At 24.3% G+C, this 25,381-nt stretch overlaps 2 protein-coding genes across 3 annotated transcripts; both read left to right on the forward strand.

Annotated features, from left to right (window-relative positions):
* Positions 1-2,834: 2,834 nt before the first annotated feature.
* On the forward strand, positions 2,835-4,574 carry LOC145840348 (glycerophosphodiester phosphodiesterase domain-containing protein 5-like). The gene has a single exon (XM_082947582.1). It carries the CDS (start codon positions 2,957-2,959, stop codon positions 4,379-4,381), a length of 1,425 nt encoding a protein of 474 aa, XP_082803708.1. The 5' UTR covers positions 2,835-2,956; the 3' UTR covers positions 4,382-4,574.
* A 1,215-nt stretch (positions 4,575-5,789) lies between these two features.
* LOC145841737 (RUN and FYVE domain-containing protein 2-like) lies at positions 5,790-24,741 on the forward strand. Of its 2 annotated transcripts, none has more exons than XM_082949091.1 (15): positions 5,790-6,130; positions 13,459-13,581; positions 14,979-15,110; positions 15,888-16,005; positions 16,212-16,313; positions 17,327-17,450; positions 18,592-18,752; positions 18,953-19,133; positions 19,685-19,801; positions 20,334-20,501; positions 20,741-20,838; positions 22,852-22,938; positions 23,196-23,420; positions 23,748-23,874; positions 24,284-24,741. In XM_082949091.1, exons 1-15 carry the CDS (start codon positions 5,800-5,802, stop codon positions 24,419-24,421), a joined length of 2,232 nt encoding a protein of 743 aa, XP_082805217.1. In that variant the 5' UTR covers positions 5,790-5,799; the 3' UTR covers positions 24,422-24,741. The 2 variants fall into 2 exon arrangements, with proteins under 2 accessions (XP_082805217.1, XP_082805216.1); XM_082949090.1 differs by lacking the exon at positions 5,790-6,130 and adding an exon at positions 11,068-12,282.
* Positions 24,742-25,381: the final 640 nt, after the last annotated feature.

Consider the following 25,381-nt stretch of genomic DNA (forward strand, 5'->3'; position numbering starts at 1 on the left):
CAAACTACTTGCGATAAGAAGACTCATTTTACTTTTTTCCTTATTATTTTTTCTTTACGGCATTAAATTATTAAAATATTTATCTAGTTGCAAATGTTATTATAAAAACTTTTTAAGAAGTTACTATAAATTTTAGGTACTAAGACAAGAAGCTAATTTTAAGTACAAAACAGACTAAAAAAGTTAAGATTTTTGCATAGTTAAGTAAAAAAAAGTGTAATTTACTTAAAAAGAGTGATTCTAAGTATATTTAAATGTATCATGGACAAGCTTAGAAGGTCCTACAAGTTTAGAAGCCTTTGAGAAAAAGTTACCTTCAAAAAAAAAATTTAATTCTACATGTATAGTTTAAAAACCAGATAAAATAAACTACTTCCAATTTTTAATGAGTAAACAACACTTGAAAAGCCAAAACTTTCTAAGCTATACTTTATTTATCTCACACTCAACAAATATGTCAGCTGACTTTTGTTTTCTAAAGGGTAATTCCGCATGCTGCGAATCAAGTAAACAAAAATAAATTAGAATAAATTAAAAATAAGGCTATGTTGCAGCAGAATGACTTAAGATTATTAAGACGAAGGAAAGAATAAAAATGTGTCTGCTCACAACAATGGTCAATAGAATAGTGTGGAGAAAGATCTCCTGTTCATCTAGCCAGCCAAATGCCATTTGATTTAAACACTGTAATAAGCTATTTCAATTTTTATATTGATAAGAAGTTTATTGAACACACTAAATGTTTATAAAAATTTGTTCTAAGGACCTGTACAAAAAGACCTTTACACCACATCCCTAAATTAACTATAATGATCTAAAAAAATATTTTTTAACAGGAAAACTTGAACTTAAAAGAAAAAAAACCTCACAATAAAGATTTGAAAAAAAAATTCAAAATTATTACTTTTTAAGTTAGTATAGTTTTAATCTTAAAATAAAGAAATTGTAAGAACTCTTTTTTAAAAAAACTATTGCCAAAATAGACCATATTCATAAATAGAGTCGTTGTTTTTTCTTAAATTTAAGACCTAATAGTGTGGTTTATTTTTATTTTATCTTTTATGACAGTATGTTTTAATTATATGAAGTATTATATGTATTAAAACATCAGCTGTTTATGTAAGTAGACTATTTTTTTTAATGATTTAATGTCTATTTCAGAACATAAAGACCCTGAGTAGAAATGTGAGAACATCATATAATCTTTTTAGTTATTTTTTTATAAGTTTCATTTATTACTTGTTTTTATTTTTGAAGTTGTTTGTTACGTTGATTTTTAAGTTTAGTTGGACATTAATAAGAGTAGTTTTATTTTATCTACCTTAAATGAGCTTTTTAAAACATCGGTGTAAAACTTTATTGATTAATACTAAATCATTACATTTAAATAAAAAAGCTAAGCAAACATTATTAAAAATTTACTTTTTAACTACTAACAAGCTGTAAAATAATCTATTTGTTTAATATTTATAGACCCTTTTTAAGTTTACATTAGGCTTTTTTTTTTTTCTTATACTAAAAATTTTTAAAGTAAAATTACCACTTCTTCCTTTTAGTTTATTATTGACATCTTCTTGCCTTTTTTGTGTTGCTGTTGAAAAAATGAGCAAAAATAAAAATGTCAAAGAAAATTCTCTAAAAGATTGAAATCTAATGGACGAAATCATGTGCTGCCTGTGGTAGACAATGGTTTCTATGGTCAATGTTAGCAGTAGCGGGTTATAAACAGTTTTTACCAACTATTAGTTTAACATAGATTTGTTATTTATTAGTACATTAGAAAAAATATCAATTATAAAGTTTTTATTGTATTTAAAAAAATATATAAATAGCTCAAAAGGTTTTTAATAAGTTAATGGTGTGTAGCTAGATGACCAAACTTTTTATTCTCCACATCAATCCTTTGAACATAGTTGTGAGCGTTTTTGTTTTATTATTTCTCTTAAATATTTTCATAATGAATAGTTTTTAATTAGCTCAAACATATCTAACTTTTAAAAAAGTTAATTAAAGTATTACATGACAACTAAATTTGTTATAATTAAAATTAAATCAACAAGGGTTAAAAAATGAATTCATAAGCAATTGTTTAAGTTTTTTTATTTTTAAAGTATTAGTTTAGAATATAAATTTGTTACCTAAGTATTTAGGATAAAAATATTTATAATTTGTAGATAAATTTTTGTAATAATTACAAAGATACTTTTTTATAACAAAGTATTTGTTTGTTAAATTAATTGACAATATGTCATTAACTTTTTTACAGCCAAAGCTGTGAAGATAGAAATAATGTTTTAGCATTGAAATTCTAATATACTTTTATAATTTACTGAATTCTCAAGGTATTAAAACACAAGTCTGTCAATATTCTTCCTGTATTTATAATTGTTTTCTAAAGACTGTACAATTACTTAATTAGTAAATATAGTTTATGCCTTCAATCATGTTTTAAATTGAAAATTTTCAAGTAATTCAATGGTATAAGAAATTTTTTAAGTTTTATAAAGAAAACAAGATTTTATTATAACTTCATGCTTTTAACATCTTTACTTTTAACCATAATTTCAATGTAACCTAAAACCTATATTTTTGCAATTGTTGTTTTCTAACTTAAACTGTTTTAAGTTCTTTAGTTAAATACTATAATTTTGGTTTACATAGACTTGTAAGGTAAAATTATTATTACTATACAGTAAATGTACACTAAATGTTTTCTAACTGTTAAAAATTACAAAGAGTTTGACTATAAAATGTAAAATGATTTTAAAAAACTATTTAATCTTCTTTAGTGGATTAATTATGATTACCTAACTATAATTTTTTTACAGGCTGCATTGATTTTAAATTAAAATGATACAAAGTATTTCAACTAGATAACAACCATTAAAAGATAGTTAGACAAATGCTGTAGTATACCACATATTGAAAAAATAACAAAATACCTGCAGCATAAGAAATGAAGATAGAATATTTTTTACTTAGTTTTGTTTGGTTTTATTGGATGTCATGGATTGCAGTTTCAAATGATTTTAAAGTATTCAATAGTACCTTGTATCAAGTTCTCGGAATTCATTTTAAATTTGGAGAAATAATTTTAGTTTTAATATCATCAGCTTTCGTATATTCACTTTTCTCAGTAGCAAATTTGGTTATAAAAAATTTTTGGCTTAAAAATTTCCGCTTTTTTAATAATAAAAAGTTCCAAATATTCTTGTTAGTTGTTGCAATTATAGGATATTTAACTACTTTTTGTATATGGAAAGCTGAACTTTTAACTGTAAAATTATTTTTTATGTATTTTGCACCACTATTACATTTATGTTTCAATGTTACAATGAGCCATTTATGGTTTTTTAAACTTTCAGTTCAAAAAAAGTCAATAAAAAACTTTTGGATAACTTTATTTTCAATTAACTTAATTTTAGTACTTGTATGCACATATTCTCCTTCTATCAGTGACAATATAAACATTAAAAAACCAAAAGTTTTTGCTCACCGTGGAAATATTAAAAAAGCACCAGAAAATACTTTGTTGGCGTTTCAAGAAGCTCAACGATCAGGTGTTGATGGGTTTGAAGCAGATGTAGCTATTTCATTTGATGGAATACCATTTCTAATTCATGATAAAACTCTAACCAGAACTACAAATGTTGCTAAAGTTTTTCCTGATAGAAAAAACAATCTTGCAGAATCATTCACTTGGAAAGAACTTCAGATGTTAGATGCAGGAAGTTGGTATTTGCTTTCAGACCCATATGGATCTGTAAGTACTTTTTCACAACGAAAAAAAGATAAAATTAAAAAGCAAAAAATCATGGCCTTAAGTGATTTTGCAGCATATGCAATAAAAACTAAAAAACAAATAATTTTTGATTATCGAACTCCAATGGTTTTTGGTCACCCATACATGTTTAAGCATGTGCAAACTATAGTCAGTACTTTGTTAAAGTCTGGCATTGACCAAACTAAAGTTTTGTGGATATCTGGACCACAGTATGGTTATGTATTAGACTTTGCACCTAAATTTACTCAAGTTTATGGTGCACATGTTGACCAAGAACTTATTAAAAAAAGAAAGTTAAAAATGTTAATTTTAGAATACAATGATATAATGCCATCTGAAGTAGAAAAATACGTAAAAGAAGAGGTTAAAATACTGATGTATACTTCTTTAAAAAAATGGACATTTTCTTTATCATGGTGTGAAGGGGCTTATGGAATGATTTCAGATGATACAGATCTACATGTCTCAATGAAAAAACCAATACTTTTAATGACTAAGTATACATACTTCGTTCTTATATTTTTTTCATTTGCATTAACTGTTATAGTTTTACACATTTTAAGTAAGTCATTAAAGTTCATGATCTCAAAGCAATAAATGTACACTAAAGGAATTCTGTTTAAAATGTTAAACTGTGTTTTTAAAATATGCAATGTATGTGTTTTAACTCATTTGTACACATTTATATTCCTTCATAATTTATTTTATTTTGCTTTGCTTACAAATTGTTTAAAAGCTTCAAAACCTATAAACAATTTTATACAAATTTAATGAAATTCAGTAAAGTATTATTTTTTGTGTGACTCAAGTTTCTGAGTTAGAATAGAAAAATAAATTAAGCAAAGTAATTTGTTTTTGAAATATAAAATAACAAAGTAACTATTAATGTAAAATAGAAAAAACTTGTTGTTGAGTATAAAAATTTTTGTTTGTTGTCAAGGTTGTATCTAACATTTTATAAGTATGTTTTTTTTTGTAAATTTTTTTCAAAACTATAGTTACTTTATTCAATTTTATAGTTTTTAAATTAACTGTTACTTTTATCACTGATGTTTAGTAGCAATACTATTTTAAATATTCAAAATTCTATCAAAATATTGAAGTTTTATAAAATTGTAAGAAATATACTATTTTAATTTATTTCATTACGAAACTTATGTATTTAAACTAATTTAAGAAACTTTTTGGGAAACATCATAGTTTTTATAGCATAAGACAAAAAAAAAGGTTTAAGAATCAATTTAGTACTAAATAAAATAAAACATACTATTATTAAATTAACATACTTCATTGACTTTGGCTAAAGTTTATAATTAAGACATTCATTTATTAATATAAAAAAATATTAAAAGATGTTCTCTAAAATTTTGTTGCTTAAAGTAATTAATGTTTTAGTAATAATTGTTTTATAACTAGTTTTTTTTTACTTATTTTAATTTATAGGTATAATGCTAAAGTAGGTCTTTTATGTTTTAATAACTAAAGCCGTTCTTATAGTTAACTCTTTGCTTTTTACTTTTTTTTAACCATTAGGACCAAAAATTTCTTTAGATATTTTTTAAATGTAGTACAAATAAAAATGATTTTTAAAACTAAAAAAATATTCAACATCATAAAAAAATAATAATAAGAAACTTATTTTGCTACTTAAAGTTAAGATAAAATAACTAATAAATTTGTTTGAAGTTTTTTATACTAATTAGCTTTTTGTACTAAACTAACCATAGTGTTTTTGTTAGATTCTTATATCTTACAGACAGCAATTCCTTTTTTTTTTGTGTTCTGTTTAGATAAATTGTTGTTTATTAAGCCTTTCTGTATATTATCTACAATCAATTTATGTTGAAAAAATCATAAACTAACCTTCCAAACTTCAATTTTATATTCTAAAATTTGTATAAAATTGTTGTCAAATTAAATATTTGTAGTTTTGTGTATTTATAGCTTTAAAAATATATTACGTACATTAAGTTAAATTTTCTTTGTAAAAACTAAACAATTGATTTAGATATGAAATGGAAATAATTCAAGCAACAGTTGATCATCAGGAGACTGATGAAATGGAAGTAAGTCCAGCAGACAACAAACAAAATTTAAGCTTGACAGAAAATGACTTGACTAATACCAAGTCAACTGAATTTAACTTGAACGAAAACTCAAACAAAGAAAATGTGAATAATGATGTTGAAGACAAGTCTGATGAAAGTGATCAACATGCCGTGGATATTGCTAGCCAGCGTAAATCACAACCACAGTCAACTTCTATTCTCAATTCTGCAACTTTTCCATCTATGTTTAGTTCATCATTTTCTTCACTAAAATCATTTGCCAAACGTTCTTTATCAAGTTAGTTTAAAAGTATAAAATTTTTCAATTAAATAAATTGCAAAAAATTGTGCATAATTTAGAAATTATAGTAACATTTACAGCTGTTTTGAGTTTTTAAACATTTAAAGTTTTTGTAATATTTTATTATCTACAGAAGCTCTAATAATTTGAAAATCTAACCAAATTTAAATAATCAACTTTCTCCTGATAGAAATCGAACACTACTATAACATATTTAAGTAACTAATTTTGTTTTTGTTTAAAATTTTTTGTTAAAAAATTCCATTTTATGTTAATTACTAGTTGTGGTTATTACTTGTGTTTTTTGATTAAGTATTACTCTATTAAGTTCAGATATTTTATGATTATTTAAGTCTTTTTCGATAAGGGAATATGTTAATTCCGCAAGCTAGCTCAAATTGCAATAAAATTTATTAATGGAAAATTGTTTTGTCTTGCTTTAGAATGTACTTAAAACATTTAGAGGTCTTCCTATACTAAAGTTACATACAATTTTATGCTAAAAATATTATATTATAAACTTTTCAAAGCATTTTTGTTGGCGCTTGTAAGTTTTTAAATCAAAGAATTTTTAATCAGGGTGGTCACATTGTCATTGAATATATAAATTAAGTTTTTGAACTTTGTATTTAGTAAATAAATCTTTAACATAACAAAGTTCCTATAACAGATTTAATTGATAACGATTATTTTTTGACTTATTGTGCATATATTATTAACACATTTAACTTAAAAAGTACTTTTTTACGAAGAATGTTTAGTTAGTTTTACTTTTTATAGTTAAGATTAGTTAATTACCAAGTTGAAACGTTGGATCTGTTTGGACCTGACCATAGTTTGCAAATTTTAGTTTGAAAATGGATTTTATTCTGGTTCGGGCTTGATCTTGATGTTTAAAAAATGATTTTACCTGGTTCAGGTTAGACCTAAATTTAGATTAAAGATTTGGATACGGCAAAGCTTGGCTAGATCTATATCTTTAATTTAGATTGAGATCCGACCAGAACTAGATAGGACCATTTTTTCAAATGCTCAAGAGGTTGATCCGGATTTTTATTTATTTTTTAAGTTAAAATCTAGTTAGATCCAGATTTTGGAGAGCAATGGTTAGATCCATTCAGATCTAGTGTTTAGTTTAACTTAAATTTTAAACAATGCTAAGCCATAACAAACTTTGTATTTCAAATTAATATATTAATATACCTTTACTTTATCTGAAAAATTAAGTTATATTTTATAGTCTATTCTTTACATAAAAGAATAATTTCAGGGCCACAAAGTCAGGAAAAACAAAAAAAAAGATAAAATTCAGAAAAATATTGGGATTTTTGAGAAAAGATCAGGAAATTCATGAAAATTAAAATAAAAATGCTTTTAAAAAGAAATTTTATTATCACTAAAAACTGCATTTTACTAATGTTATTTTCTAAAAGTTTTGCTTTTGCAATTTTTCATTTTTTCAGGTTTTAATTGAATTTTTTGAATAAATTAAATTCTTAATTTTTTTAAAGTATTTAGTTTTGAACCGGTTTTAATTAAGAATTTGATTTATAAAAGTGAGGAAAAGTCAGGAATTTTTTTCAGTTCGATCTGTGTCAACCCTGTAATTGGTTTTTGAGATATTTCAGTTTTGTAAAAAGTTTCTGATACTAACAAAGATTGAAAAAAAAATCATCTGATTTTATATTTTAACACTAATTTATCTTATCTCTTTACACTCTTTCTGATTAAAAAAAATTAAAACTTTAAAAGTTATTTGTGACTAAATTTTTAAAATTTATAAAATTAAGACTAAGAAAGTTCCAAAATTGTTTGGAAAATTTTTAGGATGAAATTTTTTTAAATAAAATTTAATAGTTAAATTAAATAGTTAAATGGTCTTTTTCAGTAATTATTTTAGTTTTCACCTTCCTCACGGAACCATTAAACTTTGATTGCAGATATCTTTAAAGTTGTAACGAAACTTAAAAGTGGTGAAAAGTAACTGATAACTTAGTTAATAAATAGTCAAAAACTAGTCCTAAATTAATAAACAAAAAGCGATATATTTTTTGCAAGGTACACAAATTTAATGATTTAATGATAAGAATATGTGACATGATTAAATTCGATTTAAAAATAAAGTACAAAGGATTGAATACTGAAAATAAGAAACTTTGGTAGTTTATTCGAAATGTAAGGGTAAGGCAAAAACGTTTGAAATAGATATAACTTTTTATATAATAAAAAAATATTTTTAACTTTTTCACTATGTTATTTTTAATAATCAAGTTGTTTACAGTAGTATTTTGTATTTTATCAAGCCAATAACAAAAAAAGTCTTAAAGCTTTTTATAAGTTAAGTAAGACTTTAGTTTTTAAGTTGTTTTTATTTATTTATTAAATGCCTCTATTTTCTTAAATAATACTAAGCACTTTGTACAGCTGTATGTATAATTTTAAAGTATAATATTATCGTAAGTATATAAAATTAATTTTTATATCGGATACGATTTTTGATAGTTACTAAAAAATGTTTTACATTAACAATGTGTCTTCTAAACTTTCACATTATTTTTTTTGCATTTTTCAATGCATTGAACATATTATGATTTTAAATGTACGTTTTTGTAAGATATGTTCTTTGTATGAAAAAAGGTTAATAGAAAATCTTAGAAATATTTATTTATGTTGCAATATATACTTATATAAATTACAGTACTGGTTTTAAGCACTTTTTAAAGTAAAGCAAAATAATTTAACTTACATCTAAAAATTTATGCTAAAACTTTAAAAGCTTGTTGAAATCTTATATTATAATAAAATGTAATTTAATTTTATGATGAAAATAAATAAATAAACAACTGTTGCAGCAATTAAGTAAAGTCAGTTGTTAGCCAAATAACTGTTTATTTTTCTTAAAATCTGTGAAACTAGCTTTTTTTCCTCATTACTTAATTCTCATGTTTCTTTAGTTATTATTGTGTATCAAAATCAAACTAAAAAAAAACTAGTTTTTTGTCTAACAAAGTTCTCAATGCGTTTTTATATTGAAACATAGCTTTTTACTAAGTCACTTTTTACGTTAAGAAAACTAATAGCTAATAAAAAATTATCAAAACTTTGTTTTTCAAAATATTTATAAATTTTGACTAAATGAAATTTTGAAAATTTAATTTTTTGAATAATTTACAGTTTTTTTGTTCATTAGTTTTTTTTTGCGCTATTATGACTTAAGAATTTGATTAATATAGTTTTTTATAGCCCTCCTTAATTTTGTTAAATGTTTGTGATATATGTCAAAATGATAAAGTTATAATATAGGTTGACGGTGTAAAACTCTTCTTACTAAAGAGTTTTAAATAAAACAAAACATTTTGAAAACTATAGTATTCTTATCTAAATAATTGAAAACAATGCCTACACATATTCTTCTAAATCTGAACATTGGGAGTTGAACACGTATAAAGCTGTGATTTTTAACTGTTTTTAATTAACGACTCTGTAAGCATGTTAACAACTAAAACAATTAGATTAAGTACAGAAATAAAGTATAATGTATTTAACCTATAAACTAAGGCTGTTTTTTGCAGAATCATACTGGTATGTATATAGTTCTAAAAATTAAAAGTTTAATTAAAGCATGTTTCATCTAAATTTAAGCTATTCAGTTTAGTTATGAAAGTTTTATTATTGTTACAATCAGATAAATTAAGTTAGTTTTATATGTTTGTAGTAATACTTTAAAGCGAGTCTTTTATTTACTAATTACTTTTATGTCATTACAAGTTATGTTGTACGTTTATTAAAGTTCGTTTGTTTTTATATTTTATATATTTTTTAATTTAAAAAAGTATTAGGATCTCTTTTTTCTAACTTACCAAGTCTTTGTTTTAACTTCCTTATTGTTCTTTTTAAAGTTTCGTCAATAATCTTATCTGTTTTAAATGTTGTATTCTAAAAAACTGACGTAATTCTTAAAACTTTTTTCTTCGTTTGTCTCAAGCTTTATAAATAATTTAAACTCTGTCAGAAGCATTTTAACGAAACTTTCTTCTAGATAGTATTTGAATTTTTTTTAACAGTTTTTTAAATATGTGTTTTTTAAATATGTGTTGTGAAAAAATTTATTTTTGTAGAATAAAATAGGCAAAAGACTAATAAAGATTAGTCTATAAATCCTATTTTTCTAGCTAAGATTAGTTTCTATATTTAGGTTTTTTTAAGTTAAAAGCACAGGTTAAGAAGTAATTTGAATATGTCATAACTTGTTTATAGAGCATTATAATATTTAAAACTTCATGACAATAAAAGCTTTATTTAAAAAGTATCAATTAAGTTTTGTTCTAAAGATGCAAATGATGTAAAAAATTAGATAAAAAATTTGATTTATCATTCTGATAGTAAACGTTTTTAACTATTACAGTTATGAAACGTACATTAGCTGAAATATTCTTATTAGTATAGATTTTTTTTATTCAATTATATAATATTTTAACTTATGTTTTTTGCTCAAACATACTTTCATTTATTTTCTATTTCATAAAAAACTGAATATTTTATTAAAAATAGTAGCGGCAAAGTAAATTTGTTTAGCCAAGATAAAATTTAAAAATGAAAGTTTTATTTTTCAAGGTTCAAACTACTGATACGTGTAAAATTTGATGACTAGATTGTTCTAATGTTAACATTTATAACTTTAGTTTTTTTTTTTCCAAAGGTTATATACGTAAATATAAATATTTTACACACATTTTTTTTTTACTTAAATAAAATTCATTAACATTTATAAATGATTTACCATAACCTTTTAAAAATACTGATAAATAGTTACGATTGTGTTAAGCAAGTTTAGAAACATCGTTAATTGATTTAGATATTTTAGTTTTTCGATAAATTCTTATTATTATTAAAATTATGTTTATTTACTATTGAAAAGAATAAGGGTTAGTCAACAAAGCTTGGTTAAAGAATATATCTTTCGAAATAATATACTGGCATTTTACTAAATAGTTTTCAAAACGATTAATTTATGTCTTATATTGTTCAGATGATAAAACCTAGATAGAAGTAAGAAAATTACAGATTTTGTTTTATACAGCCTTATTACAAACTTACATATTTTACTACTTAAATTTATGTTCAAAATAATTTGTAAGTAAGAAAAAAAGCGTGGTAGTTGTATTGTAAAATTTAATGACTTTTGGTTTAAAGACTAGAATAGTGTTTTTGAAACTTACTGCATATAAAGTGTTGTTTAAACAAAGACATTTGTGTGAAATAACTAATGAAAAGACAGCAATCTTATGTTTCTCCCACTGACAAAAAGCTTGCACTTGCTGCTGCTTTTTATCCAAGAAATTACAAAGAACTATCTCCTAAATATTCACAATCCCTAAATAATATTTCAAATGACCACAGTCCAATTAAAAGGGTCGACAAGCTTAAGGGAATCGAGGAAAGTCACGGCTGGAAGCTCACGTTTTGCGGAATTGCCGGTCCAATCGAAGATTCCGAAGATGAAGATTTTGAAATTTCATTAAAAAAATCTTATAGCTACCAACCAGATAAAATACTTTCACCTCCTTCTTTGGTTTCTGAAGCAAAACTAAGAATCAACAGAAAGCGTAAATCTAATTTCCGAAATAGTGGAGGTTATTTTTTTGACAAGTACATGAAAAGACTTCGTGAAAAATATTCTTTTAACCGTGGCATGAGTCAAGAACAAGAGTTCGATTATACCGACGAAATTGAAGAGGAGGTATCGACCATAAATGGATTTCAGATGAGCAACAGAGAAGATGTCGATGCTATTGACATTGATCACCGTTTAGTTAACCGACCTCAAAATCTTCCTTTGAAGGATGACTTGTACCCCATCAGGTTTGGATCTTCCAAACGTTGGAATGTCCCATCGTCTTCGTCAAGCACGAAGTTTTGGGGAGACGCCGTGTCCGGAGGTATGGCGAGTGACGCGTCATCAAACTTCGTTAACGACATGTCTTCTGTTTCTTGCAAGTATGGTGACAGTAACAGTGAAACGTTGAAAGCAATGGAGACGCTGTACTTGTGCAAGTTCAACGTGTCGGCTGTAGGTGATTGGTTGTGTTTAAAAGAGTTTGAAGAAGGTTTTAGTCCCGTGCAGCAGAGTTGCATGCCAATTGTGCGAGGTTCGACTATAACAAATATTTTTTGAAAAATTTAATGCTTTTGTTTCTAGCATTTTTATTAGGTTTAATGGTATGATACACTAAACTAAATCTGATATCTAATAATATTTAGCTTTGTTAAACAACAACTTTTGCATTAATTGAGTGAAACATATAGCAATATTTTTTAAATACCATCGGATTTTAAACCTAATGGAACTAATTTAACTTATTGGTTGAATTCAAGCTATTTTTAAATAATATTGTAATTATTTAGGCCAATGAGAATTAAGCTATATGAACCTTTTTTTTTTTTGCTTACCCAGAAGATAAATAATTGGAACATTTAAAATATGTTTTACTTTAATCTCCAATTTATTCAATTCCTTAAGTACAAAGTTTAGTTTAGGCTCTAAAAATTAGGTTTAAGACTTTATCTAATACTACATTACTTTATTTAAAAATATATAGTTTAGTCAGAGATATGTTGCTTAACTACACTAATTTTAAAAAGTACTTAATATATATTGCTTCTAAATTTTGCTAAAAAAATCCGGTTTTAAGGGATTTTGAATAATAATTACTAAATGTTTTAATTTTATTTAATAAACTTAATACAAATAAAATTTTATTGAAATATCAATATAAAACTAAACATAGCCTTGATAATATTTTAAATTAACCACTAATAAAATCACCCTATATTTACTAGACAGAATTTATATATGTCTAATCTAGTGTGGTTTACTTAAACGCTATCAATATTTCATTTGTCGTTCGTATGATTAAAACTTATACATTAGTTTTTCTTTAATTATGAATGATTTTTTTTTCAAAAACAAATAATATTGTTCATATAATATATGCTAGAATTTGTACTTAGTTTGTAAGTATGGTATTACTCATTATATTATTATGTAAACCTAAAGAGTTAGCCGATTAAAAAATAATAATTTTGTATAAATATTCCTATAAAATTTGATGTTTTATTCATAAAATTTCTACAAACTAAAACATTACAAAATTCAATAAGAAAAAGGAAAAAAAAAAGTATGTTAAAAGCTGTATTATAAAATACTTGATCAGATTGCTAGTACTATAAACTAACAACTTCAACTATTCTATTATAACTTGACCACAACTATTAAGCTGGTAATTATAAGTATAGTAACTTTTTTTTGAATATTGTCTTAACAGCGAATGAAAATGCAAAAGAAGCTAATCCAGAAACAAATAACAAATATAAAGTTAATTCAAATTTAGATGAAAGTCAACTAGAAACTCAAAACCAACTAAAAATAGAAAAACGAAATCTAATGGGTTCGTTACAACATAATTAAAATTAATAAAAACAAAAATACCCGGATTGCTTTGATGAAGTTCAGCTTATATTATTTTTAATTTTATTTATGTCTATTTAGAAGTGTTTTTTACATTAATTTTTTATACAGTTTGTTGCTAAACTTGAATACTTGAATATATTGCAGTGCTTTTGCACAATTGTAAAACTATTTACTACTTGAAGTTTTTTAGGATAAAAAGCACAATAAGAATAACAATAAGAAAATCTGAAACAATAAAACCATATCAAATTTACATAAATTTATAGTTACAATTAAAAGTACCATTTCACTAAAATAGTATAATGACTTCAAACTACTTTATGAATTTTTACTTGGTAAAAAAATTTTGTAACAAATTAGGTGACTTATTTTTTACACTATAAATTTCTATAAAATCTATAACTGTCAAAAATTTGCTTTTGTATTTTATTTGTGTTTGGGTGGGGTGTGCCTTGTATAAATAAGGCTAAATGAAGCAATAATCTATTTACGATCATATAATATATCGATTTTTAGTTTAGTTAGATAAACGTTATAAATTACCATTAAAGTTTTTGAAATACGATGTTTATTATAATCATTGTAATATAATAAGTAAATATGTTTTTTATTAAACTTTATATTAGTAAAACAACATTTATAGAATTATGATGTGAGCTTAATAATTTGAAAACAGAAAAACTTGAATGAATTTACATTACTGACTTTAACTTTGATAAATAGTTTACTGAAAAATAATAATTTTTGAATAACAGTTTCGTTTAGCTGAAGCCGATAACCAGATTGCTGTAAAATATAAAAATTAATTAACATTTTTTTAATGTTTTTAACTTTTATTTGTTGTTTAACTTGTTTCAACTTAATTGACTTTTTAAATTTTTATATTTACTGGTTGCGATTATATTAGCTGTTTAGTTTTTAAACAAAAGTTATTAAATTACCTTTAGTTTTTAGTTTTACTAGTATTTATTTTGGCCTTATAAAGCGCAAAACTAAAGTATTTTTTATTAACTACCTATGTTATTTTTAAGCAATAACTTTTGTGTGCAAACTACTGTCTTCAGTTATTTTCATTAACTCTTAAAAACATTATTGATTAAAGTTTGATAAATTCCTTAAATAAAAAATGAAGTAGTTTTTTAAACTTTTCAAAAAATTGATTGTTTAGTATTTTTTTGTTATAGTTTTGTAGACGTTGACTTCTAAGTATATTTACAATAATAATTTTTTTAACGTTCAAAAATAAATACAAAATATTTCGAAATTTACGCTTCAAAATATTAAATATTTAAAAAAGAAAACCAGGTTTAACTACAACTATTCAAGAACAAACAAAAGTTTTAATTTTTGTGTAATAATTTAGTATATATCTAGGAATGGCACGATTCAGCATCAAGGGGCTGATAGAATCTTCATTGTCAGCTGGCCACACACTTGACAGCGACAATAAACCACTGCAGCAGTTTTTTGTCATAATGGAATACATAATGCGGAATGGATTAAAACGTAACTTTTTTCGAAATACAAATTAATACATATACTTTTTTAAACTTTCTTTTGTTATTTTTACTTTTTATTATTAACTGTCGCCGATCATTTATAGTTTACCAATTTCTAACTCCCATTGATTTCAAACTTTTAATTTACTAACTTGTACGTTTTTAACTTTTACGTACCTAAATCAGTGTGGTTCTTTTTTTTTTTATTACTATTTTATTTTTTCACATCTGTAAATAGAAACTAATGAAGTTAAACTAATCTTATCTAATGTAATCTAGTTAAACTTATATTGATATTAAAATTAAACAAAAGTTTAATTAAACAAGAGTTTTAATGCAATTAATTTGAGTTTATTTCAATTGATTTAAAAAAAATTAAAGTATAGTTTTATAAAAGTACAAAATTAAAAATAAACAACCAACTAATTTAAAAATCTTAAATCAGCATGTTTAAAACAACAAAGGAACAAAAAATTTGCTTGCTTAAAATTAGAAGATGAAAATTATATATGTACAATATTAAAAATTGAGCAAAAAAAAACAGTTTGAAAGATAAAAGTTTAGAATGAACGTGAGTTCGAAATTAAAAAATTATAAACATTAAAGTTTTAAATTAAGTAAACCATTTATAGTATGCCTGTTTTTATTTGTTTGTCACCAAGTTTAAGAAACTTTTGTTTTAAATGTTAATTACGAGTCTAAAAAAACTAAATATAAATAAATTCAAAAGTTTAAAATATATAGTTTGATTTATATATTTTAGTGTTTTATTTGATGTTAACAGCACCTAAAACATTCTTTTTACCGAACAAACAATTCTGGGGGGTTCTCGAAAGCTTGGAAAAAATTGACTCTGAAGTTGCAGATATTACGAACAATATTAAAAATCTTCCAAACATTAGGTTAGTTAAAGGATCTCTATTTTTTGATTAAATTGCTTTTAATTATTGTAAAAATTTATTATATTATTATTTGTTTTAAATTAGAACTTTACTTAAAAAAAAACTTTATATTAAATCGAATCAATTCTTAAAACACTAGTTTTTTCTTATCTACCTGTTTCGATGAAATAATAATGTATCATAATTTCTCAATATATTCCTTTTAGGACGAGTTTAGGAAAGGGGCGTGCCTGGCTTCGAATGGCTTTGATGCAGAAAAAGCTCGCTCAGCATTTGAAACTAATTGTTGATAACAAAAAAGTATTTAGGTTTGTCTGTTTGCGTTTCTTGTTGTAGTTCGAAAATATAGTTTGTTTGTTGTCGAGGAAATTTTATATAGTTATCAACAGTATATTTAAAAAATATATACCTTTCTACGTAAAAAAATATTTTTAATTTCAATGTATTGTTTTTAATGCAATATTTTTTTGTTTTATTTAACTTACACATGTCTTAAAAGCTTCAAATTTTTATATAGTTTATTATTTCAAGTTTTAGATGCTAAATTTTTTATATCTAAAAGCTTTTCTTTTTTTAACTAACCTACGTTTCTCTGTGTTAAACAATGAACACAGCTCCTAGGAGTTTTGTAAAATATATGTGTTGCAAAAAAGAACATTAGATAAAGAATAAAAATGTCTGTACTTATTAAAACATAAGCCTTATCATTATTATGGGTTAATAACTAATATTAAGTACAACACTTGTTAATCACTAACATTGAAAAGTTAAGTAAATCAATTACTTGCTATAAACTAAATCTAGACATTTCAAACTAGAATTTATTCCATTAAAATTGTTGTATAATAAGTATTTAATTCTTAGTTTTGTTGTAACTTTTCCTATTAAAAATATTAAAAAAATCATAAACGGAAGCTTAAATTAAAGTAAAGAAAAAATATTTTTTTCTTTATAAAATTATTGTAAATGAACTATTATTTAAACAACTTATAACTTAGTGGACTTTAGGAAGTTCGATTCCTAACACTCCAATGTTATTCGACAAACTTAAGTTATGAATATATTAATATAACGTCTTTTTGCTGTAAACTTATTACATTGATCGGTAATGTTTTTAGTTATACTGCTTGAGGTGTATAGATATAAGTAGAACTAAAATATATATTTTTTTATTTTTTTACAAAAAAAAACATATTTTACAACAACTTAACACATTTTAATAAACCTGGAAAATAGTCGATGTTTTTTAATAAAAAAATGTAAATAATATTGTAAGATCTCGAATAAGTAATAATTCTTAGCTAATAATATTTTTATGTAGTGAGTGGTATGAAAATGATGCGTTTATGATATCGGAAGAAGGCACTGAACTAATTGGTCATCTGGTTGGGCTAAATTGTATTGACGCCAACTTATGTATGAAAGGTGATGATCTCGACAATCAAGTAAGAATCAGTGTTGTTTGGTACTTTTTCTTGAAAAATTGCATACCTGTCTAAGTAAAACTAGTAAAAAAAATTTGTTTATTTGTAAGGTCATTAATGTATTTTGAAAAGTTTCAAGTTAAATGAAAGCTAAGTATTTTTTTAACTTACGCAAATTTTGTTAAAACTTGAGTTTTAGCTTGACTTTAGATATTTTTTTCTAATAAAAAAAAGCAAAGTGGATACTTTTATTACCTTAACTTTAGTTTAAGTAGGTTATTTAATAAAGGTTTGAGTTCAACTTTAAAATTTTAGTTGAATGTTAGATAATAACCTTTTTAAAAAATAATAACTAAGCTTATTAATATTAGCTTTCGTTTGAATGGAAGGTTAGAACTTGCTTTTAATTTTAGGTGTCTTTTGTTCTTATTACATTATAATACACTAAATGAGTTCTTCTCCTTTAACCTTTGCTAAACTCCCTTAAAAATGAATTTACCCCAGGATATAAAATAAGGTATAATTTTTATTTGTGGTATCTAGAGCTTAATTTATCAGCATTAGGGTAGTTTATCAGTAATTTGAATTTTTTTTCACAAAATGGAGATACGCTTCCATCGTAAAGTTTTCTTTAGATCAGATTAAATTTATATAAGGCATTTTTTGATAAATCACACGTGTGAAACTTTCATGACCTGAAAGTTTGAAAATCGCTTTTTTACAAGCACCAACCCTAATGTATATGTTCATCAGAGATGATGTTATAGAACGTTAAGGTTGAAGATTCAGATAGTCAAGACTATTTTAAAAGTTAAAACAAGTATTGACTAAAGTACATATTTATAATTAATAAACTGCTTATGAAATTCTTAAGTAGCTTTATTTTTTTGGATCTATGTATATATTTTTATATTTAAAATATTCCATGCTATCACAATAGGTTCGTATCAACAAAATACTTCTTTTTTAATTGTAAACTGCAAAAGATAACTACGAAATTTTATTTTCACAATCATAAAGTTGATATGATAAAAGTAAATTGTGGTTATGTAATACTAAAATTTTTAAATTAAGTTAGCTAGAGTATTTTAATTACTAAGAAATAAATACGAATAAGTTCGTTAATTTGATTACTTTTTTAGAATTTGTTTTTAACTTATAGGTTACAGTAATAGATTATAGTCTATACATGGAACAAAACAAGCTGTTAAAAACAACTTCCACAACTAATGAACAAGTTGATGAAACACATGAAAATGAAACAAATGAAAACATGATGCAACAGTTAACTGACCAAAAAAACTACCTAGAAGAAAGAAATAGGTTATTTTTATATTTTGAAAAATCATTAAGCTTAGCTTTAAACTTACATTTTGTAAAAGTATTGTTTCGTTTAAGCAACAATTTATGAATGCAACAAAACTAGTTGTTCACATGAAATATTTTTTTTAATTCATTGAAGTTTGGCTGTATAATTATATACTGAATTGATTATGTGAGTTTTATAGTTTACTTTGTTTTAGACACCTAGAAACTAAAAACTCTGAACTGATTGAAAAATCCCAGATGTTGAAAAGTTGTAATATGGCTCTTGAAAATGAATTAAAAGCAGCTAAAATACAGCTTCATCAGCTACAGAGTGACAGGATTCAAATTATTGAAGAAAAGGAAAATCAGGCTGCTAATCATATTAAAACACTCCAAGTATGTTATTTTTTACAAACTGGTGTCTGTTATTATTTTTAAAAGAAGAGTTTTCAGCTGCTGTTTAAAAAACTCTTTTAGTCTTAAAGTGTTTTGTAAGATTTGCAAAAGGTCAAATGGTGCTTGATGATATTTGTTGTAGTTTTAAAACTAATGATACAACTTACTTATTAAAATGCGATATTAAAATTGGTTTTAGTATATTTTGTTAAAATTTTAACTAAAAATAAAAAACATTTTATTTACATACAGTTTAGTCATATAAGGTTTGAAGTTTTTATAAAATCAGTTTATATCTGGATTAATATTTTTATCAATTTTATAAAAATTTAAAATCGTGAGAACGAAGTGATAAGTTTCTATATTTTCTTAATTTAGATTTAGTTTAAAATATTATTTATAGTATTTATTAACAACAAACGACAAAAACATATTAAGCACCTTGAGTAAGTTTCGCAAACATTTAAAAGTATTATATATTTTGAAATTAATTATTTTCTTAATATCAAAACTTTCTGAAGTACTTTTTAATGATTTATAATAATACAAAGGAAAAAGAAAAAGATTTAGATATGGAACGAGAAACTTTACGAAGTTCAAAAACATCACTGGACGAACTTCTACAGAGCATACAAAAAGATCTTCATCAAGAAACGAATCACAGAATGGTTGTTTTTTTAATGTTAAACTTAGTTTATTTAATTAATATCATACACTTATTTCACGTTTAAGCTTTGTTATGATAAAAACTGTTTATAAGAAATTTTTAAAGTTCTAATGATAAAAGTCTTTTTTTTTCAACTGTAAATTTAAAGTATAAACAAATAGTTTATTCTTACAAAACTTTAGTGAGTGAACAAAGTTTCGCCCAATAAACTCATCAGTACTTACATTAAAATATTCTATTTGATCAAAGTTATTCTTTAAGTGATTCTTTTTGAATAAAATTTTAATGTAAGTACTGATAAGCTCATTGGGCGAAAATTTGTTTACTGATTAAATTTTGAAAGAATAAATTATAGTGACCCTCCTTTTGAAGTAGAGATCTTTGTTTATTATTTTTTTAAACACCAAAACGTATAACAGAATATAAACAAAAAGTTCAAGTAGTTTATAAAAATTGGGTTATTTAGAATTTTTTTGATAATTTTGTAAATTTAAGTTATAATTAATATCAATTTGTAATATTTACTTATGTAGGAAGTTGAAAATGAACTACAGCAGGAAATAAGCAGCAAGCAAGAACTGGAAATGACTGTAAAGTTGCTCGAAAAAGAAGTTTTCGATAAGCAAGATGGAATTTTGACGTTAAGAGAGCAACTTGACAACGTGAAAGCCATCAATCACGATTTGTACAACAGGCTTCAGGTGGAATGACTAAGTTACCTTTATTGTTTTATAAACTTATTAAAACATGGTCAGATTTTGACGTAAGCTTTAGTATTTTATTAACTAAATTTACAAAATCTTAGGACTTGATTAAAAAATGTTCATTATTTGTAAGTTGATTTGCTTACAAATTTGTTATGACTCTTTCATAATTTTATGATATAGTTTTTCTTTTGTTACTCTTTGTTTAAAAAATTTTAAATGTATGCTATTTTAAGGAAACGACGAATTCGGAACAGGAAAAATCACGAATGGTATTCAAACTAGAAGGAGAAAGCCAAAAACTTGCTACAAAAGTTGTTAGAATGCAACAACAGTTAGTTGATGTAGTCTGACTATATATAAAGAGTAGTTTTGTTTGTATTTATATTATTTATCTTTTATTGATTTATGTTTTGGTTCTTTTAATTTTTTAGGTTTTTTTGAAAAAAACATTACAAATCTTTATTTTTTATTTTAGCTATATTGTAAAATAGATCTTAATTTAGTTAACTTGAAAGTACAGTAACCTCTCAGATCTTTACGCACTCGTGACGTTACGCACTCTCGTTTAGTTACGCATTTCAGAGTTCTATAAAATTAAGAAAATAAAATTTTTTATTTTTTTTAAATATTGCACAAATTAGGTTTAATGTAAATTTTTAAATTAAAATATGTTTTTGAATGCTAACACACCTCTCTATATCTTTAGACTTTGTAAATTTATGTTCCTTGACTAATTGATAAACATTTAGTTATACCTCAGTATATCAGAAATTTTGTTAATAATAAGAGATTAAATCAAAATTCTGAACTAAACATGACTGTGTTTAATAATGAAAGTATAATAAAATAATGAGAGTTTAACACAAAGAAATAATACAGCAGTCTTGCCCTATATATTAATAAACACCATTTTATAATTGTAAAGAAATTCTTAATTATAAATTGAATTTGCTAAGTAGAATAGAATATAAATGTCACATATAAATAAAGATAAAGATAATTTCTACTTATTAAAAAGAGTAAAATTATTTCTATTCGTATTATTATTATTTTATAGAAATTCAAATCCTTTTTTTTTAATAGATGTATAGTTTTATCTGTTGTTTTCATATTTATAAATGAAGTAAACAAAAAGTTAAAAGCGGGAAAGTGCCCAGTCTGCTTTTAACTTGAAGCAATATTAAAAAACAGCCATTATAGTGAGTATATTTGGTACCTCTCGTTTCTTTACGATCTCTCATATCTTTACGCACTTTTTCTGTGGACACAATGTGCGTAAATAAGTGAGAGGTTACTGTACCAATAAATACTTCTTAAATATGTTAAAAGTATACAGGGTTGCCAAAAAACTTGGAATCCTGGAAAAACCTGGAATTTTGAACGAAAATCACTAAAAACCTTGAAATTTTAAACAAAAATCACTAAAAAACTTGGAATTTTAAACAATTTTTACATGTTAAGTAATAAAATATCGGTTTGACACAAAAAATCTATTATATAGATAAGAAGTTTTTGTCATCCTCAATTTTTTTTTATTAAAAAACACATTTAAAGTAGCTTTACAGTATCTTTTTAATGATTTTACACTATTTAACACAATTTTTTACCTTTACTTAATTTATACTAAAAATGGACCCAGAAACCTGGAGGAAGTTTTGAAAACCTTGATAAAGTTTCCAACCCTGAGTATAGTTTTTGAAAATAATTTATAACTGAATAAAAGTAAATTTTGAACTTCGAAAAAAAGCCTTTTAGATTTTTTTTTCTAGCTTTTCTTTTTTGAAAATAATCATATGAAAGTTTATCATCTCTAGTTAAAAACACAGATTATAAACCTTATAATTCTAAAAGTTGTAAAATTTAAGTATTTAGAGCTAGTTGTTTGGTGCTTTTCAAAAGCCTACGGTACGCTTTTAGAGTTTTTACTTTATTTAAAGTGCTGTTTTAACTAAGAAGTTTAAAATTGATTTGACAAAGAACTTTGAAATTGATTTATGTTATTTTTAATAAAACATAAAGAGTTAAATTACCAAATTACATAGTGATTTGTTAGTTTTTAGAGTTTATTTATCAATGATGAAGTTTAAATAAATAAAGACTTTTACTTCTACATATGTGTATATTAATTTTACAGAAAAGTCTATAGTTTAATGACTAAGTCAAATATCAGAAAAGTATACTAGTTAGGTTTTATAATTTAAAACAACCCCTTATATATCCAACTGAAGTTGGTTTAAATACTTTTGCTCTTAAAACTTCTAATTAAAAAAAATATTTAACACTATTAAATTTATATAGAAAACATCCAGAATTATACTTTTTAATTTAAACATGTTATGAACAGAATAGGAGAAAGTGAAAAGCAGATGGAAGTAGCCAGAAGCAGAATTGAAGATCTTAACAACCAGCTGGAGCAGAGTGAAAAACAAAAGTAATTAGTCTTAATTTTATCAATCAATAAATTTTAGAAATGTTTTGTTATTTTAAGTTTTCAAAGTTTCTTCAAATTTGCCCAATGTAAGTTTTAATAAAATTATGATGTTTGTAAACGAGAAAGTTTGAATTGTAATATTTAGTTAACAAACAAATCAAATATTTTATTTTAATTTATTCAAATTGATAAAAAGTCTTACAAAAATTGTAACATCCCATGAACACTTTTTATTCAACTGAGAACTATTTCATCAGAGCGGCGCACACCAACAACCTGCAAATAGAACGCGAGTGGAGGGAGGCGCTGCAGTCGCAGGTGGCGGCAGCCGAGGAAGAAAAGAACATGTTGCGTCAGAAGGCGGACGAGCTGGTCGTTGTGACGCAACAGTTGAAGTGCGTGAAGGAGGAAAGAGAAAAGCTTCAGCAGGTCAACTTGCAGCACGAGTTGACCATCGAAGATCTTGCCGGCCACCTCGGACAGTTTGTTTGGTTTATTTGTTAGTAGGGAAGTATGAATGCTTTTTATGCTCTATCAAGTTTTAGAATTAGTGGCTTTAACTGTACAAAAAGGTTATATCATTTAAGCTTTGAACAATTTATTTTTGAACAATTTATTTTTGAACAATTTATGAATATTTATTAACAATCTTTTATATAGAGGTTATATTTAATCGAAAATTAGGTTGTAAATAAAACATGTGTGCTTTAATATTAAAAATTATACACACTTTTAAGAAAAACACTGCAGTAATGATGATTTTTTTTTTACTTTAAACACAAATAAATTTAAATATTTTATATAATAAGGTCTAAACAAGAAATAGGAGAAATCAAAGAAGTTCAAAGAGAGAATTTGTCACAAAAATGGGAAAAGGACAAGCACGTGACTGCATGCACTTTATGTGCTAAACCTTTCAACATCAGTCGTCGTAAGGTGAATTTTTAAATTGTAGATATTAACCTTTTATTAGTGTAATTAGTTGTTCTTTTAAAATTTAGTTTAGCATTTTTTTACTTGAAAACTCGAAGTTTATATGTTTACTTTTAGTTAACCTTTTGACTGAATTCAAATTTACAAACATATTTATAAAGAGTGTTTAAAAAAACAGAATTAAAGTTTCTTAATAGTTGTTACTCTAATTTTGGTTATATAAACTGTTTTAATGTTTTATAAATATTTTTTATGTGATTTTCATTGATAACTTATTTTATTTTGTATAACAAAATATATTTTTACTAAAAAGTTTTTTTTTTCAAACTTTCGAAAATCATACATAACAACTTAAATGCATACTTTCTAATCATTATCTTTTCAAATAATAGTTCGAATTTCTTTTAAACAGCATCACTGCAGAAAGTGTGGTCAGATATTCTGCAATTTATGCAGCGACAATCAGATGGCACTAGCTTCATCATCCAAACCAGTCAGAGTTTGCGACAATTGCCACCAACAACTCATGCAAAGATTTAGTTCTAACTAACCATTTTTCTCTCTAAATAGTTAAAGTTTTTAATAGCTTAAAACAGTGATCAAAAGTTTATACATTTAAAAGCGTTGTTTGACTAAATTTCATAAACTTGATTAAATTATCTCATATTATGAAGAAATATTGCGTTTAAAAACTACAGATACACATTAGAAGATAGTTTTTTTAATTCACGACTGTATTAAAATTTTAAGTAGTCTGTAAAAATATAAAATACGAGAGTAAATTTTAAAGTATGCCTAATACAAAAATCAATTTGCTATATAAAAGTTTAGATAGGTTTAACTTTAAAACATTTTTATACATGACTTTATTTTGACAAATTTTGCCTGTACTATAAGCAATCAAATGTATTTTTCTTATGACTCTTTTAATAAATTTTGTGCAATAAACTGTTTTTTTTTTATTCGTCTATTATCCCAGTATAATATAAAACACCATTAGCGTTCATTTTTGAAAAAATTAATGACCTTGTAACATTAGAGAAAAAATATTTAAACAACTAATTCTCATTTTATTTATGGTTTATAAAATACTTCAAGCTTACGTTCTTACAGCAAACAGAATGTAACTAACAGTTTAGCTTTGGGTTAAAAAAATTAACTACCGTACTATTGAAAAATCGTCCATTAGATTTCTTTTTTTTTACTTAAAATGTTTATGTTTGCTTAAGATAATTTTTACCTAGTTTTTTATACTGATAGTTAAGTTGGGTTTCAAAATTTCGTACAATTTATTTTATACTCATACATAGAATGTATGTTAGTAAGATTGCTGTTCTAAATCGGGTATTGATGCTATAATACAAAACATGGGCCTGGTTTATAACTGACGATACTGTTCTATCCTATCTTTAAGCCAGCACCTAGTTAGTACATACTCTGTTACTAGATCCTTTAAACACTACGTCCATTATTAAATTTAAAATAATTCATTTAATAAACCCACATACTT

Source organism: Thalia democratica, chromosome 7 (assembly GCF_965202585.1).
Source record: "Thalia democratica chromosome 7, ktThaDemo2.hap1.1, whole genome shotgun sequence".
NCBI classification, from domain to species: domain Eukaryota; kingdom Metazoa; phylum Chordata; class Thaliacea; order Salpida; family Salpidae; genus Thalia; species Thalia democratica.

Coding starts and splice junctions, on each gene's coding strand:
- LOC145840348 (XM_082947582.1), top strand. CDS start 2,957: ATGAAGATAGAATATTTTTTACTTAGTTTTGTTTGGTTTTATTGGATG.
- LOC145841737 (XM_082949090.1), top strand. CDS start 11,400: ATGAAAAGACAGCAATCTTATGTTTCTCCCACTGACAAAAAGCTTGCA. Junction 16,314..17,326: donor GATAACAAAAAAGTATTTAG/GTTTGTCTGTTT, acceptor ATTTTTATGTAG/TGAGTGGTATGAAAATGATG. Junction 20,502..20,740: donor ATTTGTACAACAGGCTTCAG/GTGGAATGACTA, acceptor TGCTATTTTAAG/GAAACGACGAATTCGGAACA.